Source organism: Heterocephalus glaber, unplaced genomic scaffold (assembly GCF_053883595.1).
Source record: "Heterocephalus glaber isolate CG9 unplaced genomic scaffold, H.glaber_assembly_v1.0 deba00001140, whole genome shotgun sequence".
Classification (NCBI taxonomy): domain Eukaryota; kingdom Metazoa; phylum Chordata; class Mammalia; order Rodentia; family Bathyergidae; genus Heterocephalus; species Heterocephalus glaber.
The window spans coordinates 3,303,685-3,318,694 of record NW_028258200.1 but is presented as its reverse complement, the minus strand read 5'-3'; the positions used below and the strand labels follow the sequence as shown (position 1 = coordinate 3,318,694).

The window sequence follows — 15,010 nt, the reverse complement described above, 5'->3', positions numbered from 1 at the left end:
AATAGTCAAGATCCCAGAAACCCAACAGAAGAACAAAATCCTACAAGCAGGTAGAGAAAAAAAACAAATCGCCTACAAAGGAAAGCCCATCAGAATCACAGCAGACTTCTCAATACAAACCCTCAAGTCAAGGAGAGCCTGGAGTGAAGTATTTCAAGCCCTAAAAGAAAATAACTTCCAACCTAGAGTGTTGTATACTGCAAAATTATCTTTCAAAATCAATGGAGAAATTAGATACTTCCACGACAAAGAATACCTGAGAAATTTTGTGCACACCAAACCAGCACTCCAAACGATTCTAAAGAATATCTTAAAAAAAGACATCGAAAGTCACAACTCCATGAGGCCCAACAGAGAGAAGCCACTAGGCGAGGCAAAAAATTAAAGTGAAAGGGGGAAAAATAAAAGAAAAGAGCCAACAACAGCAAAACATCATGATAAGAATGAGTCAATATCTATCAATTATAACCATCAATGTTAATGGCCTCAATTCATCAATCTAAAGAAATAGACTGGCAGAATGGATTAAGAAGCAAAATCCAACAATATGCTATATACAAAGAATACACCTAACTCAAAAAGTAATTCATAGACTGAAGGTAAAAGGATGGAAAACAGTTCTCCACATGACAGAGACCCAGAAAAAAAGCAGGGGTAGTAATCTTATTTGCAGACAAAGTAGATTTCAAACCAAAACTCATTAAGAGAGGCAATGATGGTCACTATATCCTTGTGCAGGGAACAATCCAAGAGGAAGAGATGACAACCTTAAATATATGTGCACCAAATACAAATGTACCCAACTATACAAAACAAATATTAATGAACATGAAAAAGCAAATAAGCACTAATACAACTGTAGTGGGGGACCTCAACACCCCACTATCACAAATAAACAGATCATCTAGACTAAAAGTTAACAAGAAAATTTTAGAACTGAACCAAGCTATTGAACAAATGGTCTTAATAGATGTTTACAGAGTGTTCCAACCTACAAAATTAGAATACACATTCTTTTTGGCTGCACACAGGTCATTCTCCAAAATAGATCACATGCTAGCTCATAGGCTATGTCTAAGTAAATGTAAAAGAATTGAAGTTACCTCCTGTATATTATCAGACCATAGTGCAATAAAATGGAGATCAACAACATAAGAAAATGCAAAACCCCCACAAACACATGGAAATTGAATAATACCCTTCTGAACAACCAATGGGTCACAAAGAAAACTAAAGAAGAAATTAGACAGTTTCTACAAGTAAATGATAATGCCAGTACAACATATAAGAATCTATGGGACTCAATGAAAATCATAGCAGTGTATGCCCATATTAGGAAAACAGAGAGAAGTTAAATTAACAACCAAATGCAGAACCTCAAGCTCCTAGAAAAGAAGAGCATAACAAACCCAAGCTCACACAAGAGAGGAAATTACAAAGATCAGAGCAGAAATCAATGCAATGGAGACTAAGAGACTGAAACAAAAAATCAATGAATCAAAGAGTTGGTTTTTTGAAAGAATAAATAAAATTGATAAACCTTTAGCCAACCTTATCAGAAATAGGAAAGAAAAGGTTCAAATCCATGCAATTAAGAATGAAAAAGGGGACATCACAGCTGATTCAGCAGAAATCCACAGGATCATCAATACCTAATTTGAGAACCTGTACTCTAATAAAACGGAAAACACAGAAGAAATCGATAGATTCCTAGATACATATGAATTGCCAAAATTAAATGAAGAAGATATAGAAATTCTGAACACCCCAATTACAATGAGTGAAATTGAAAATGTAATAAAATATTTACCAACAAAGAAAACCCCAGGTCCTGATGGCTTCACTGCTGAATTCTACAAGACATTTAAAGAAGAACTATCATCATTACTCTTTAAACTCATCAAGGAAATTGAAAGGGAAGCAATACTCCCAAATTCATTTCTGGAAGCAAGTGTTACTTTGATTCCAAAACCAGGGAAAGATCCAACCAAAAAAGAGAACTACAGGCTAGTCTCCCTAATGAACATAGATGCAAAAATCCTCAAAAAGATACTGGAAAACAGAATGCAGAGGGTCATCAAGAAGATCATACACCATGACCAAGTTGGATTTATCCCAGGGATGCAGGGATGGTTCAACATTTGTAAATTAATAAATGTAATACACCATAGTAACAGAGTCAAGGACAAAAACCATATGATCATCTCAATAGATGCAGAAAAAGGATTTGACAATATCCAACATCCATTCATTATTTAAAAAAAAAACCCTACAGAAAATTGGAATAGAAGGTCTTTATCTCAACCTGATTAAGGCTATCTATGAAAATCCAACAGCCAACATCATACTAAATGGTCAAAAACTAAAATCCTTTACACTAAAATCAGGAACAAAACAAGGATGCCCACTGTCATCACTCCTGTTCAATACAGTTCTGGAAACATTAGCCATAGCAATTAGAAAAGAGAAAGAAATAAAAGGAAGAAAGACAGGAAAGGAAGAAGTGAAACTGTCATTATTTGCTGATGATATGATACTTTGCATAGAAGACCCAAAAATCTGCCAAAGACTTCTAGACTTAATTGACAGATTCAGTAGAGTAGCTGGATACAAGGTCAACACTCAGAAAATGATAGCCTTCTTATACACAAATAACAGACTCACTGAGAGAGAAATTAGGGAAATAATCCCTTTCACAATAGCATCCAAAAAAATGCAGTATCTAGGAATCAATCTAACAAAGGAAGCAAAATACCTCTACACTGAAATCTATAGCACTCTGAAAAAAGAGATCGAAGAGGATATAAGAAAATGGAAAGACATCCTTTGTTCCTGGGTAGGAAGAACCAAAATAGTGAAAATGGCCATACTTCCAAAACTGCTATATAGATTTAATGTAGTGCAATTCAAATTCCAACAATATATTTCACAGCACTAGAGAAAACAATCCAAAAATTCATTTGGAACCAGAAGAGACCTAGAATACCAAAACCAATTCTAGGCAGCAGAGACATGGCACGGGGTATCACAATCCCCAACTTGAAACTATACTACAAAGCTACTGAGATAAAAACAGCATGGTACTGGCAAAGAAACAGACCTGAGGATCAGCAGAATAGATTAAAAGACACAGAAACAATTCCTGACATACTCAGCCACTTCATCTTTGACAAAGGAGCCAACCACCCTCATTGGTGGAAAGATAGCCTATTTAATAGATGGTATTGGAAAAACTGGATTTCTTTTTTTTTTTCTTTGTACCGGGGATTGAACTCAGTTCCTTGCACTTGCTCAGCAGGTGGTGAAGTCACTGTGCTAAATCCCCAGCCCTGAAAAACTGGATTTCAACCTGCCAAAGATTAAAACTAGACCCATAACTATCACCATGCACTAAACTAAGATCAAAGTGGATTAAAGATTTAAGTATTAAGACAGAAACACTAAACTTGCTGGAAGATAAGTTACGTAGAACTCTTGAAGACATTGGCATAGGAAAAGACTTTATGAACAAAACCTCAGTAACACGGAAACTAGCAGAAAGAATCAATAACTGGGATTTCATCTTATTAAAAAACTTCTGCACTGTAAGAAAAACCACCAACAGAGCTAAGAGACAACCTACAATGTGGCAAAAAGTTTTTAGCAACTGTACCTCAGACAAAGGACTACTATCTAGAATATATAAAGAACTGAATAAAATCAGACCCCCCAAATTCAAAGACCCAATTCAAAAACGGGCATCTGAAATGAACAGACATTTCTCAGACAAGAAAGCAGCATATAAACATAGGAAAAAAATGTTCAACATCACTGGTCATTGAAGAGATGCAGATGAAAACAATGCTGAGATTCCACCTTACCCCAGAAAGAAGCTGCTATCAAGAAATCAACCAGTAACAAATGCTGCCGGGGTTGTGGGGAGAAAGGAACCCTTCTCCATTGCTGGTGGGAGTGCAGACTGGTGCAACCACTGTGGAAATCAGTATGGAGATACCTCAAAAAACTAGGACTAGAGGTCCCATTTGACCCAGCTATTCCTCTGCTGGGTATCTTCCCAAAAGAATTAAAAGAATCATACCACAGTGACATATGTGCACCCATGTTTATAGCAGCACAGTTTGTAAAAGCTAAAGCTTGGAAGCAGCCCAAGTGCCCATCAACTGGAAACTGGATAAAGAAGATGTGGGTTTTTAAAATATATATAAAACGGAGTACTACTCAGCCATGAAGAATAAGAAGCTAGAGACATTTATAGCTAAATGGATGCATATTGAGGCGATACTCTTAAGTGAAATAAATAGGGCACACATGTGTAAATCCTGAATAGTTTCTCTAGTGTGAGAAACTGAAAGTGTAAATAAGGATGAAAATGATTAAAATGAATAATTGATAATTTGAAATAGGAAGAAAAGGTCCAAAGGGGTAGGGGAAGTTGGAGGGGAGGGGAAAGGAAAGAAGGGAAAGGAAAAATTATGAGAAAAGGAAAAAATGGAAACAAAGTCTTTGTAAATAGGGAAGGGTGGAGGGGGGGAAGAAAGCACAGGGAATGTAGAAAAAATAAGCACCAAGATGCATCAGGTGCAGGTTCAAGCACCCAATGATAAATGTAAACATACTGTATACCTAAAGTGTACCAATAAAAGAATTTAAGCAAAAATAAATAAAAAATAAAAATAAATAATAAATTATACCAATAAAATAAATTTTAAAAAGAAAATGATCCAGAACAGTTAATGCCAAATGTGTTTTATTAAAGTTACCAGGCTTCACATTTTTTAAAAATCACATCCCTGCTACGGAGAAAACCAACCTAGCTTCATATTTCTAAAAAAACATTGTTTCAATACTTATAAAAGAAAATATAATCCAAGAATTTTATGCCCGACAAAACTGGCATGGGAATACAGTTTCTGCCTGTACAAATTTGGGAGTTTTCCCTAGAGTCCATCCTCACTGGATAGATTTTACATGTCTAAGCAAACATATTCACATATCTATATATATACTTTCTGTCTTAGTTACCTTTAATCAGCTAGCTCCAAGGCAGAATGACATGGCAGAGGAGAAACAGTTCATGGCAGCCAGAAGGTAGGAAAGCAAAAAGGGCCGACCGCAGCTCTTTCTATCCCTTATATCTTATCCAGGCTACCAAGAGCAGATAACACTCACACTCTTAATCCTAGTGCCCTTGATCCTAGCATTGCACAATGAATCAATCTCAGCATCACACGCTCTAGATTCAGCCACCAATGACCACATGAGGCTTTTGGGGGACATCAAAACAGAAGCCATAACACTTTATAATATTTACATGCTTACTTTTATTTATTCACTACGGACAATATAAAATATTGACAGATTACATTATTAATTTGAATAAAAACAAACTTTGTACCCCCAGGATTAAAACACCCTCCTCAGTAGGAGTCAGATCACCGAACAAGGGTATGGCCTGGTTTCCATCCGCTGTGGCACTGGGCTCCTGACAACCTGGACTCTACAGGTTGCCAACAGCCTCTTCAGAGCACTGAGAGGACTGTGGCCTCAGGGTGGGGCTTTCACCAGGACAGCTGTCACCATGGCAGGGTGACTGAGCACCGGGCCCCACCTAGCAATCCTGGGTAGAGCCCAGGAGCTGCCCTTTGGGTCCTCACACCAGGACAAAGTCACAGGGCCCTGAAAACCAGGGCGGAAGGCAGCCCATGGAAACCACCTCCTGGGGCTGAGCAGGCCAGAGAAGATGAGGAGGAGTCCAGTCACAGGACACCTGGTATGCGGTGATCCCAGTGCTTGGTTTTGTCTGACCCTTCCTATACAGGCAATCTCCTCACATGGCTGCTGCCCAATGCCCCTCAGAATGTGTGCAAGAGAAGAAAAGAATGTAGTTTTTATTTCTTAATTTATTTGCTTTTAATTGTCAAAATTGTATGTATTTATCATGTACAATAGAATGTTTAGATATGCTTTGTGCAATGGCTAAATCAAATTAACATATGCATAACCTCATATACTTGTAATTTCTGTGGAAAGAACACTTTTATTGTACTCTAGTGATTTTTAAAGAATAGGACACATCATTTTTTGCTATAAGCACTAAGTCATACAGGAGACCTCATCCTTCTGTCTAACTGAAATCCTATGTCTGTGGACCAAGATTTCTCTAATTCCACTCCCCACCCCCACTTCAGTTGCCATTATTCTATCCTCTGCTCATATGAATTCTACTTTATTAGATTCCACACATAAATGAGATCACCTGAGGTTGGCCCTTCAATCCTTTGTCCTGTACCTGCATGGACACCATAGGAGCCAGAACATTTCCTCCAACTACATCCACACACTCAATGGTGGTCTCATAGGATTAGACTGTCTAGTGATCTCATGGCCTCTTAGTATGCACAAACACAATGATGAAATTTCCTAATGGCCAGTCAGGCCACCAAGTCATGACCATGAGCCACAGAGCTGGACTTATAGCATCCAATGGCAGTGGAGATGCAGAAAAATTCAAGGCTGACCACCTCCCCAAGCTGGGCAGTACTTATGAATTTTAGGCCTGGGGAACTTAGCTCCCATGGCAATAAGGAAGAACCTGAGTTGTAGCAGTGCAAATTTTTTATAAATAGCACCAAAAATGTACCAACTGATGAATGATACTTACCTGAAAAATACGGGCAAAAGAAAGTTTGAAGATTTCAGCCAAATAATTGTTCATGAATAGAAAGAAATGAAGCAATTTGATTTATGAAAGAAAGACATGAACCCAAATACAGGTGCTTAGAAACACAACAGAGAGGAGATAAGGTAGAGTCTGCCCTCAGTTACAAACTAAGTTTTAAAAACAAGTAGAAAGAGAATAAGGGGAAATAGACACCAAACAGCACAGATCAGACCATAAGGGAGAGAAGAATGAGGTGCTATGCAAAGTAGAAATGAATGCTCAGCAAAATTATGGAGAAGTGTTAGGGTGTAGAAGTCAAAGGAAGAAGAGGGGCCTAGGGGGAGGAGCAGCCACATCCACTGCTGCCCATAGCCAACTCTGTACCATGGATTCCATGCACAGGGAAGCTTATAACTGTGTATATACACATCAGTAAAACAAAGCAAGCCCAAATAAATAACCTAAGGATGCATCTCAAGATCCTAGAAAAAACAAGAACAATTCAATCTCCTTAGCAAGTACAAGTAAAGAAATTAAAATGATCAGTGCAGCAATGAAAGAACTGAGCCAGTCTATTGAAGGAATAAGTAAAACAGACAAATCATTAGCCAATCATACAAAAGAAGGAATGAATAGATGCAAATCACAGCAATAAGAATGAGAAGTTTCAGGAAGATGGCAGAGTCCTCAACAGCAACAAATCAACCTCACTAAGATTCAGAATCAAGACATTGGAAAATATAACTTGGGAAAGAAGAGAAGGAGGGTGGTGGATCCCAAGGATCCAGGAAGGATCTGAAGGGATAATTAGAGCCCACAGAGCAAATGAAGAGACAGATCTCAATGCAGAAGAAGGATTGGGCAAAGTGCACTATCTTCCCACCTCTTGGCTCATGGCATGAGAAAGGAGGATCAAATCTACAGAGACACAGTGAGGGCAGGTGACTCCAGAGGCCTCCAAGGAGAAACACACAAGTGGAATGGAGAAGTGGATGCTGTGTGCTACAACAACTGGTGAAAGACTGCAGTCCAAGTGACTGCTGTATCCCCTGGAGAGGGTGCTTGGCTAGACACCATTTTAGGGAGGGGCCAAATGAACCTGGGACTTGGCACAGCCATGAGTTGACTCTATCTCAGAGCTCCCAGTGTTGAAATCCCACAGTGACTGGGTGAAGAACAACTGTGGGAGACATACATGGTCATGGAGTTATGGTCAGGCTAGCAAGAGACAGCTAGAGTGTTATAGGCTGAATGACCCAGGCCCTAACCCCACAACCAGAGGTCATCAGCCTGAACTTCTGTGGATTTGAAAGTACTGTACCAGAGTCCACACTCCACCCTAATCCTACTGTAGGATTGCTGGGATTATCCAGCATGGATCTGGGCTCTGACTGCCTCCTTTGTCTACCAGAAACAGCAGAGTCAAGCCCTGACTGCCACAAAACTGTAGATCCCAGAAGATAACCACAGACTTGAAATGACAGAGAAATTCTTTTTCTTTTTTTCTTTGCTTTTAGTTTTTCTGGTTGATTTTGGTTTTTCTGGTTAATTGCGGGGTTTTTTTTCTGGTTTGGGGTTTTTTTCTGGCTGGTTGGTTGGCTTGTTTTAATTTTGTTTATTTCAAGAGTGTGAACATTATTTTTAGGGGAGGTTTGGTTATGTTTTATGCTTGGTTTTTGTTGTTTCCTTCTTTCTTTCCCTCCTATATTCTTTACCAGTTCCTCAAGGTTTGAGTAATTTTCTTTTGTCCTGCAGCCTTGCTTATAATTGCTTTCTTTTTTCATCTCTCTTTTATTTTCCTCTTATCCTGTTTACATTTTTTCACCTTAGGATAAAATCACTCTATTGAGTGGTTATTTACTGTATGTAATTTTCTGATTTGTCTTATATTCTGTTATATAGCTATAAATAATGTACCTGTGGTTAAAGATGGCAAATTATTACTTATCACAGTTTGTCCTTTTCTAGTCTGTGCTTGATGCTATTGTTATTACTGATTGTACTACTTTAGCCAAGGTGAAATAGTTGTGAGCAATTGAGCTTCCGTGTATGCCAATACCTACATCAGAGGTAAGAAACAATACTGTAGTCCAGTATCAAAGAACTGGGTGCTAAGTCAAATGGGCAGCAATCTTTCATCCCTAATAAATCGAAGAGGCAGGATCTTGGGACACACTCAAAAGTCAAAAGCCAGCTACACCTAGAAGACATCGCTAAAAAGTAGTCATTTCCTAAAGAGGTCTCAATACTGGTAATAAATCCACCTTTCATAAGCAATTTGCAAGTCTCAAAGCAGAAAACAAATAAACAAAAAACTACAAAATGAGAAAACACAGAAGCAAGATGAACTCATAATCTCCAGCTCACCCAAGGCAAACAAGGGAGCATTGAAGTAAAAGAAACCAAGAATCTCCCAGCTGAAATTTATGAAATAGTAGTAGCAGATGTAACAAAACAGATCAATAAGTCTTTTGACAAAAATGAAACAGATAATTAAAGAGATATGACCACAATGAAGGAAATGATTAGTGAATCTAGAGTAGATTCAGATAAAAAATACAGGAGCTTAGGAAAAACATGGAAACCATGAATGCCCAACATAGAAAAGAACTGGATTCCATAAAACAGATTCACATAAAAATCCAGGAGATTAGAAATTCCACTGAAAATATACACAGCAGAGTCATCCAAATGAAGGTAGAATATTAGATCTAGAAGACAGGGTTATGGTAGGTGATCATCAAATGAAGTAATTCTTAAAAATAACAAGAGATCATGAAAAAACAATCCAACAGCTTCTAGACAATGCAAGCAAGAAAAATATAAGATTAATTGGAATCAATGAAGAATCAGAAGGTAGCACAAAGGGTATTAAAAAACCTGTTCACAGGAGTAATAGCTGAAAACTTTCCAAGCATGGAAAAAAAAAAACTTGAGATACAGATAAATGCAGCATATAGAACTCAAAATAGTCATGGTCAGAAACAAACTGCACCAAGACAGATAATAGACAAGATTCCAGAAATTCAATACAAAAACAGAATACTAAAAGCTGTTAGAGAAAAGAAATAAATCACCTATAAAGGAAAACCCATCAGAATTACAGCAGACTTCTCAAAGCAAACCCTTAAGTCAAGGAGAACTTGAAGTATTTAAAGCCCTAAAAGAAAACAACTTCCAACCCAGATTGATGTACTTCACAAAATTATCTTTCAAAATTGATGAAGAAATAAGATACTTCCATGATAAAGAACACCTAAAGAAATTCATGAACACCAAGCCAGCACTCCAAATAGTTCTGGAGAATATTCTAGAAAAAGATACTGAAGACAACAATTCCAAGAATTCCAACAGAATGAATCCACCAGACAAGGTGATCAACTAAACACAAGGAAAAGAAAGGAAACCAACCACAGGAAAATAATTTAACAAGAATAAGTCAATGCATATCAGTTATAACTATCAATGTACATGGTTTCAATTCACCAATTGAAAAAAACAGATTGGCAGAATGGATCAAGAAACAAGATCCAATAATACATTGCATACAAGAAACACATTTAATCCAAAAAGAAATTCTTACACTGAAAGTCAAAGGATGGAAAACAATACTCTATGTGACAGGAACCCGGAATAAAGCAGGAGTAGCTATTCCATTTGTAGATAAAGTGGATTGCAAGCCAAGACTGATCAGAAGGACAAAGAAGGTCACTACATACTTATTAAGGGAATAATCCAAGAGGAAGAGATAACAATCATAAGTATATATGCACTACATATCCGTGCACCCAACTATGTAAAACAAACACTAATGGATATGAAAATTCAGTTAAGCACTAATATAATTATAATAGGGGAATCTCAATACTCCACTGTCACAAATAAACAGATCAACTAGACAAAAAATTAACAAAGAAATATCAGAGCTGAACCAAACCTTTAACTGAGTAGATATCTAGTCTCAACAACAGAATACATAGTCTCCTCAGCAGCACATGGGATTTTATCCAAATAGATCATATACTAGTTCATGGAGCATGGTTAAGTAAATGCAAAGAAACTGAAATTATCCCATGCATAGTATCAGATCATAGGGCAATCAAATTGGAAATCAAAGACAAAAGAAATCAAAAACTATATAAACATGTAAATTAAATAACACCCTCTTAAACAACCAATAGTTCACAGATGAAATTAAAGAAGAAATTAAACAGCTTCTACAATTAAATGATAATGCCAACATGACATACCAGAACTTATGGGACATAATGAAAGCAATCCCACAAGGGAAATTTATAGTGGTGAATTCCTACATCAGAAAAACAGAGAAAGCTCAAATAAATAAACTAATGTTGAACCTAAAGCTTCTAGAAAAAGAATAGCACAGTAAACCCAAAGTGTGTGCAACGGTAGGAATTATAAAGATCAGAAGAGAAATGAATGCAATTGAGACTATGAAAACAATACAATGAATCAATAAATCAGAGTTGATTCTTTGAGGGATTAAATAATGTAGACAAGGCTTTAGCCAACCTTATAAAAAATGGAATGAAAAGACCCAAAGCTGTGCAATTAGGACTTAAAAGGGTAAAATCACAATGGACCCTGCAGAAATAGAGATCATTAATACCTACTTTGAGAACCTGACCTCTAATAAGATGGAAAAATTCAGAAGAAATGGACAGATTCCTAGATACATATGAATTACCAAAGCTGAATCAAGAAAATATAAAAATTCAAAATAATCCAATATCGGCCAATGAAATTGAAGAAGTATTTTTAAAACTACCAACAAAGAATAGTCCAGGTCCTGATGAATTTTACAAAAACTTTAGAGAAGATCTAGAGCCACTACTCCTCAAATACTTTAAAAAATTGAAAGGGAAGTAATACCCCCAAAATGATTCCTGGAATCAAGCATTAACCTGACCCCAAAACCAAAGAAGGATCCATCCAAAAAAGAACTACAGGCCAATCTCCTTAAAGAACATAGATGCAAAACTCCTCAATAAGATACTGGCAAACAGAATGCAGTAAGTTGTCAAAAAGTAGAGATAACATGAAAAAGTAGGATTCACCCCAGGGACGCAGGGATGGTTCAACATATGCATATCAATAAATGTAATATATTACATTAACAGAACCAAGGACAAAAGCTACATGATCATTTCAACAGATGCAGAAAAAGCATTTGGCAAAGACCAGCACCTATTCATGATAAAAACCCCACAGAAAATTGAAATCGAAGGTCTTTATCTCAATCTGATAAAAGCCATCTATGACAAACCAACAGCCAAAATCACGCTAAATGATCAAAAATTGAAAGCTTTCACTCTAAAATCAGGAACAAGACAAGGATGCCCACTGTCACCACCCCTCAATATAGTTCTGAAAACATTAGCCAGAGCAATTAAAGAAGATAAAGAAATATAAGGAATATGGGTAGGAAAGGAAAAAATTAAATTATCATTATTTGCTGATGACATGATACTTTACATAGAAGACCCAAAAAACTCCACCAAAAGACTTCTAGATTTAATAACCAAACACAGTAGCATAGCTAGATACAGTCAACACTCAAAAATCCATAGCATTCCTGAACCCGAATATAAAATTCACTGAGAGGGAAACTAGGGTCCCTCACATGAGCCCTTCCTCCTCAAGAGTACATGAGGTCCTCACTGGCACCCCACCTGGCTGCACGGACCTTTGCAGGTCTGAAGAGGTCCTCTCTCTTAGACTACCTTGCCTTACCCTCCCTGTCATGGGCAGAGCTGAGGCCCCTCACTGAGGGCCACAGCTCCATGAAGGACAGGCAGGGGATAGGACCACTGGTGCCTCAGTGCCAGGACACTGCCCCCAAGGCAGTTGGGAGGACAACACACAGGAGGGACATCCAGGTCTTGTGCAGTCTCACACAGATGGCATCAGAGAGATGAGCAGCTGACAGGCCTGGGTGCATCAGCACATGTCTGGGTCCCAGCCCCCAAGAAAGGGGACTCAAACCTCACCACCCAGGCGTCTCTCTGCAGCTGATAAGATGCCCAAACTGCAGGGAGGTGGTATCAACAGAGGAGTGTCTGTCAGATTCTAAAGGAAAAGAGAAGCCCTGTCTACCCCTAGCCCTCAAGTGATTGTTACTGGGGCAGATTATTAGCTCCTGAGTCAGGAATGACTTCGAGAGGCAGACTTGGATGACCTGGGCACTCGGTGTCTGATGGTGAGGGGAAGGCACAGGACCCTTGGTCCAGCCTGTTCTGAGAACCTGAGCTGTGCTCCCCAGACAGCTCCCAGCCTAGCCGACAGGCTCCATCTGCACCCTCACCCCCATTCCCCATACCCCATACCCACGCCTACCTCCCCCCCTCACTCCCACTCCCCACTCTCAACCCCACCCCTTTCTTCCAACCTCACTCCACCCCTCCCCCACTCTACCCATCCCTCCACCCCTTTCTTCCGCCCAGGAGTTTTGGCTGAGCCTGAAACCACAGTGCCAACTGGGACCACAGTGACTGACAGTTCTACAAAAACCCAGCCCATACAGCAACAGCAGACAGCCCACAGCCAACAGCCCTGCGGAGCCCTGTGGGGCGGGGGAGCTGGAGAAACAGGAAAAGGCTCTGTGGTCTTGGAAAGTAAGAGGAGTTTCCCAGTGACCAGACGCAGAGTAGAGGTGCTGTGGGCAGGCCAGCCCTGGGGTTCAGAGCAGGGACACTGTGACCCAGAGGACCAATGAGACTCCAGTGCCTGCATGGGCCCAGGGTGGGAAAGGGCTACAGGACCCCAGGCTAGGGGTTTCTGTGGCCCTAGGTACTAGGTCAGCTCACTGTGTCTATGGTTACTTCGATTTCTGGGGCCAGGGCATCCTGGTCACTGTCTCCTCAGGTGAGTCCTGCATCTGGGGACAACAGAGTCAGGAGGGATGGGCCTGGGGGGCATTTTTGTGCAGGCACAGCCTGCGGGCAGAGGCTGTGCTACTGGTACCTTGATATCTGGGGCTCCGGCACCCTGGTCACTGTCTCCTCAGGTAAGTCTGGGCCCAGCCTTCTCTGGAGATGGGAGAGATTTCCAGAGGTGCTTCAGTCTTTGCAGGGCCTTCGGGGGCCTTGGGGCTGTGTCCTGCTGATAGCTTTTCTGTGGGGATAGGGCACTTTGTTCCCAGGATGAAGGGTGACAGAACCATGCTCCAGGCAGGGGACACACTGTGACCCTGAGGCCTGGCCTTTCTGTCATGGCTGCCACACAGGCCACAGGGGGTCAGGTTTTTGTACACCCCCGAAGGGGGCCTATAGCAGTGTGACTATTTTCAATACTGGGGCCAGGGGACCCTGGTCACCGTCTCCTCAGGTGAGTCCTTACAGCTCTTTTTCCTCCTCAACTCTGAGGATTTTGCTGCATTTGGGGGGAAAACAACTGAGTCTGAGTCTCAGGCCAAGAAGGACAGGAACAGCTTTGGGGGCCAGGAAGGGGTCCTGGGGACTGTGGCCCACAAGACTCTCTCTATTCCTGGTCTCTGTGGCTGGGTCTCTTTTAGGGTCCCAGCCGCCCTTGGCCTCTGGGTCCTGTTGGTTTATGTTGCCCTCAGCCTTCACTAGGCTCAACTTGAGGAGGGTCCCTAGATCTGGGCTCCTGGAATCTTGGTCACCATCTCCTCAGGTGAGATGAATTTCTTCAGCCTCCTTGATCTGGGCGCAGCCTCCTCAAGAGCTTGGAGAGGGATTTCCAGAGGTTCTTTGGTCTGCATGGGATCATCTGAGGCCCGTGGGGGTCATCTGGGGATATGAGGCTTTGCTTCCTGCCAATGGCCTTTCTGTAGGGACAGGGACACTTTGCTCTGAGGACAAAGGATGGCAGAACCATGCTCTTCTGGGCATGGGACCCCGGGGCCTGGCCTTTCCTCTTTGGCTGCCACGCAGGCTGGAGTGGGTCAGGTTTCTGTACACCCCCTAAGGGGGCCCGTGCCAGTGTGATTATCTTGACTTCTGGGGCTCAGGGACCCTGGTCACCGTCTCCTCAGGTGAGTCTTTACAGCTCCTTTTCCTGCTCAACTCTAAGGGATTTACTGCATTTTGGGGGCAAAACGATGATGTCTGGGTCTCAGGCCAAGAAAGACAGCCTGGCCCCCAGCTTGGGGGTCCAGGAAGGGATCCTGAGGTCCAGGGCCCACACAGACCCCCTCTATCCTGGTCCCTGCGGCTGGGTCTCTCTGGGCTCCGGTCCCCTATTTGAGGGGTCCCGGGGCCCCAGCCTGGCGCCAGTTCTTGTCTGGGATCCTGCCATGGTTGTCACAATGTGACAACAGGTTTGATTTGTGGGGCTCAGGGACCTTGGTCACCGTCTCCTCAGGTG

The 15,010-nt window shown here is 40.8% G+C and overlaps 4 gene segments (V, D, J or C); all 4 read left to right on the top strand.

The window, feature by feature from the left end:
- Nucleotides 1–15,010, top strand: part of LOC101718346 (Ig mu chain C region membrane-bound form-like) — a 208,800-nt gene that overhangs the window by 183,163 nt on the left and 10,627 nt on the right. The window contains 1 exon segment of the C gene segment in view: nt 14,627–14,678. Coding sequence covers nt 14,627–14,678 — 52 coding nt within the window.
- LOC101711804 (Ig alpha chain C region-like) overlaps nt 13,400–15,010 on the top strand; it is a 172,923-nt gene continuing 171,312 nt past the window's right edge. The window contains exon 1 of the C gene segment in view: nt 13,400–13,546.
- LOC101717670 (Ig gamma-2 chain C region-like) overlaps nt 13,620–15,010 on the top strand; it is a 111,298-nt gene continuing 109,907 nt past the window's right edge. The window contains exon 1 of the C gene segment in view: nt 13,620–13,688.
- Nucleotides 14,956–15,010, top strand: part of LOC101717323 (Ig alpha chain C region-like) — a 204,856-nt gene continuing 204,801 nt past the window's right edge. The window contains exon 1 of the C gene segment in view: nt 14,956–15,007.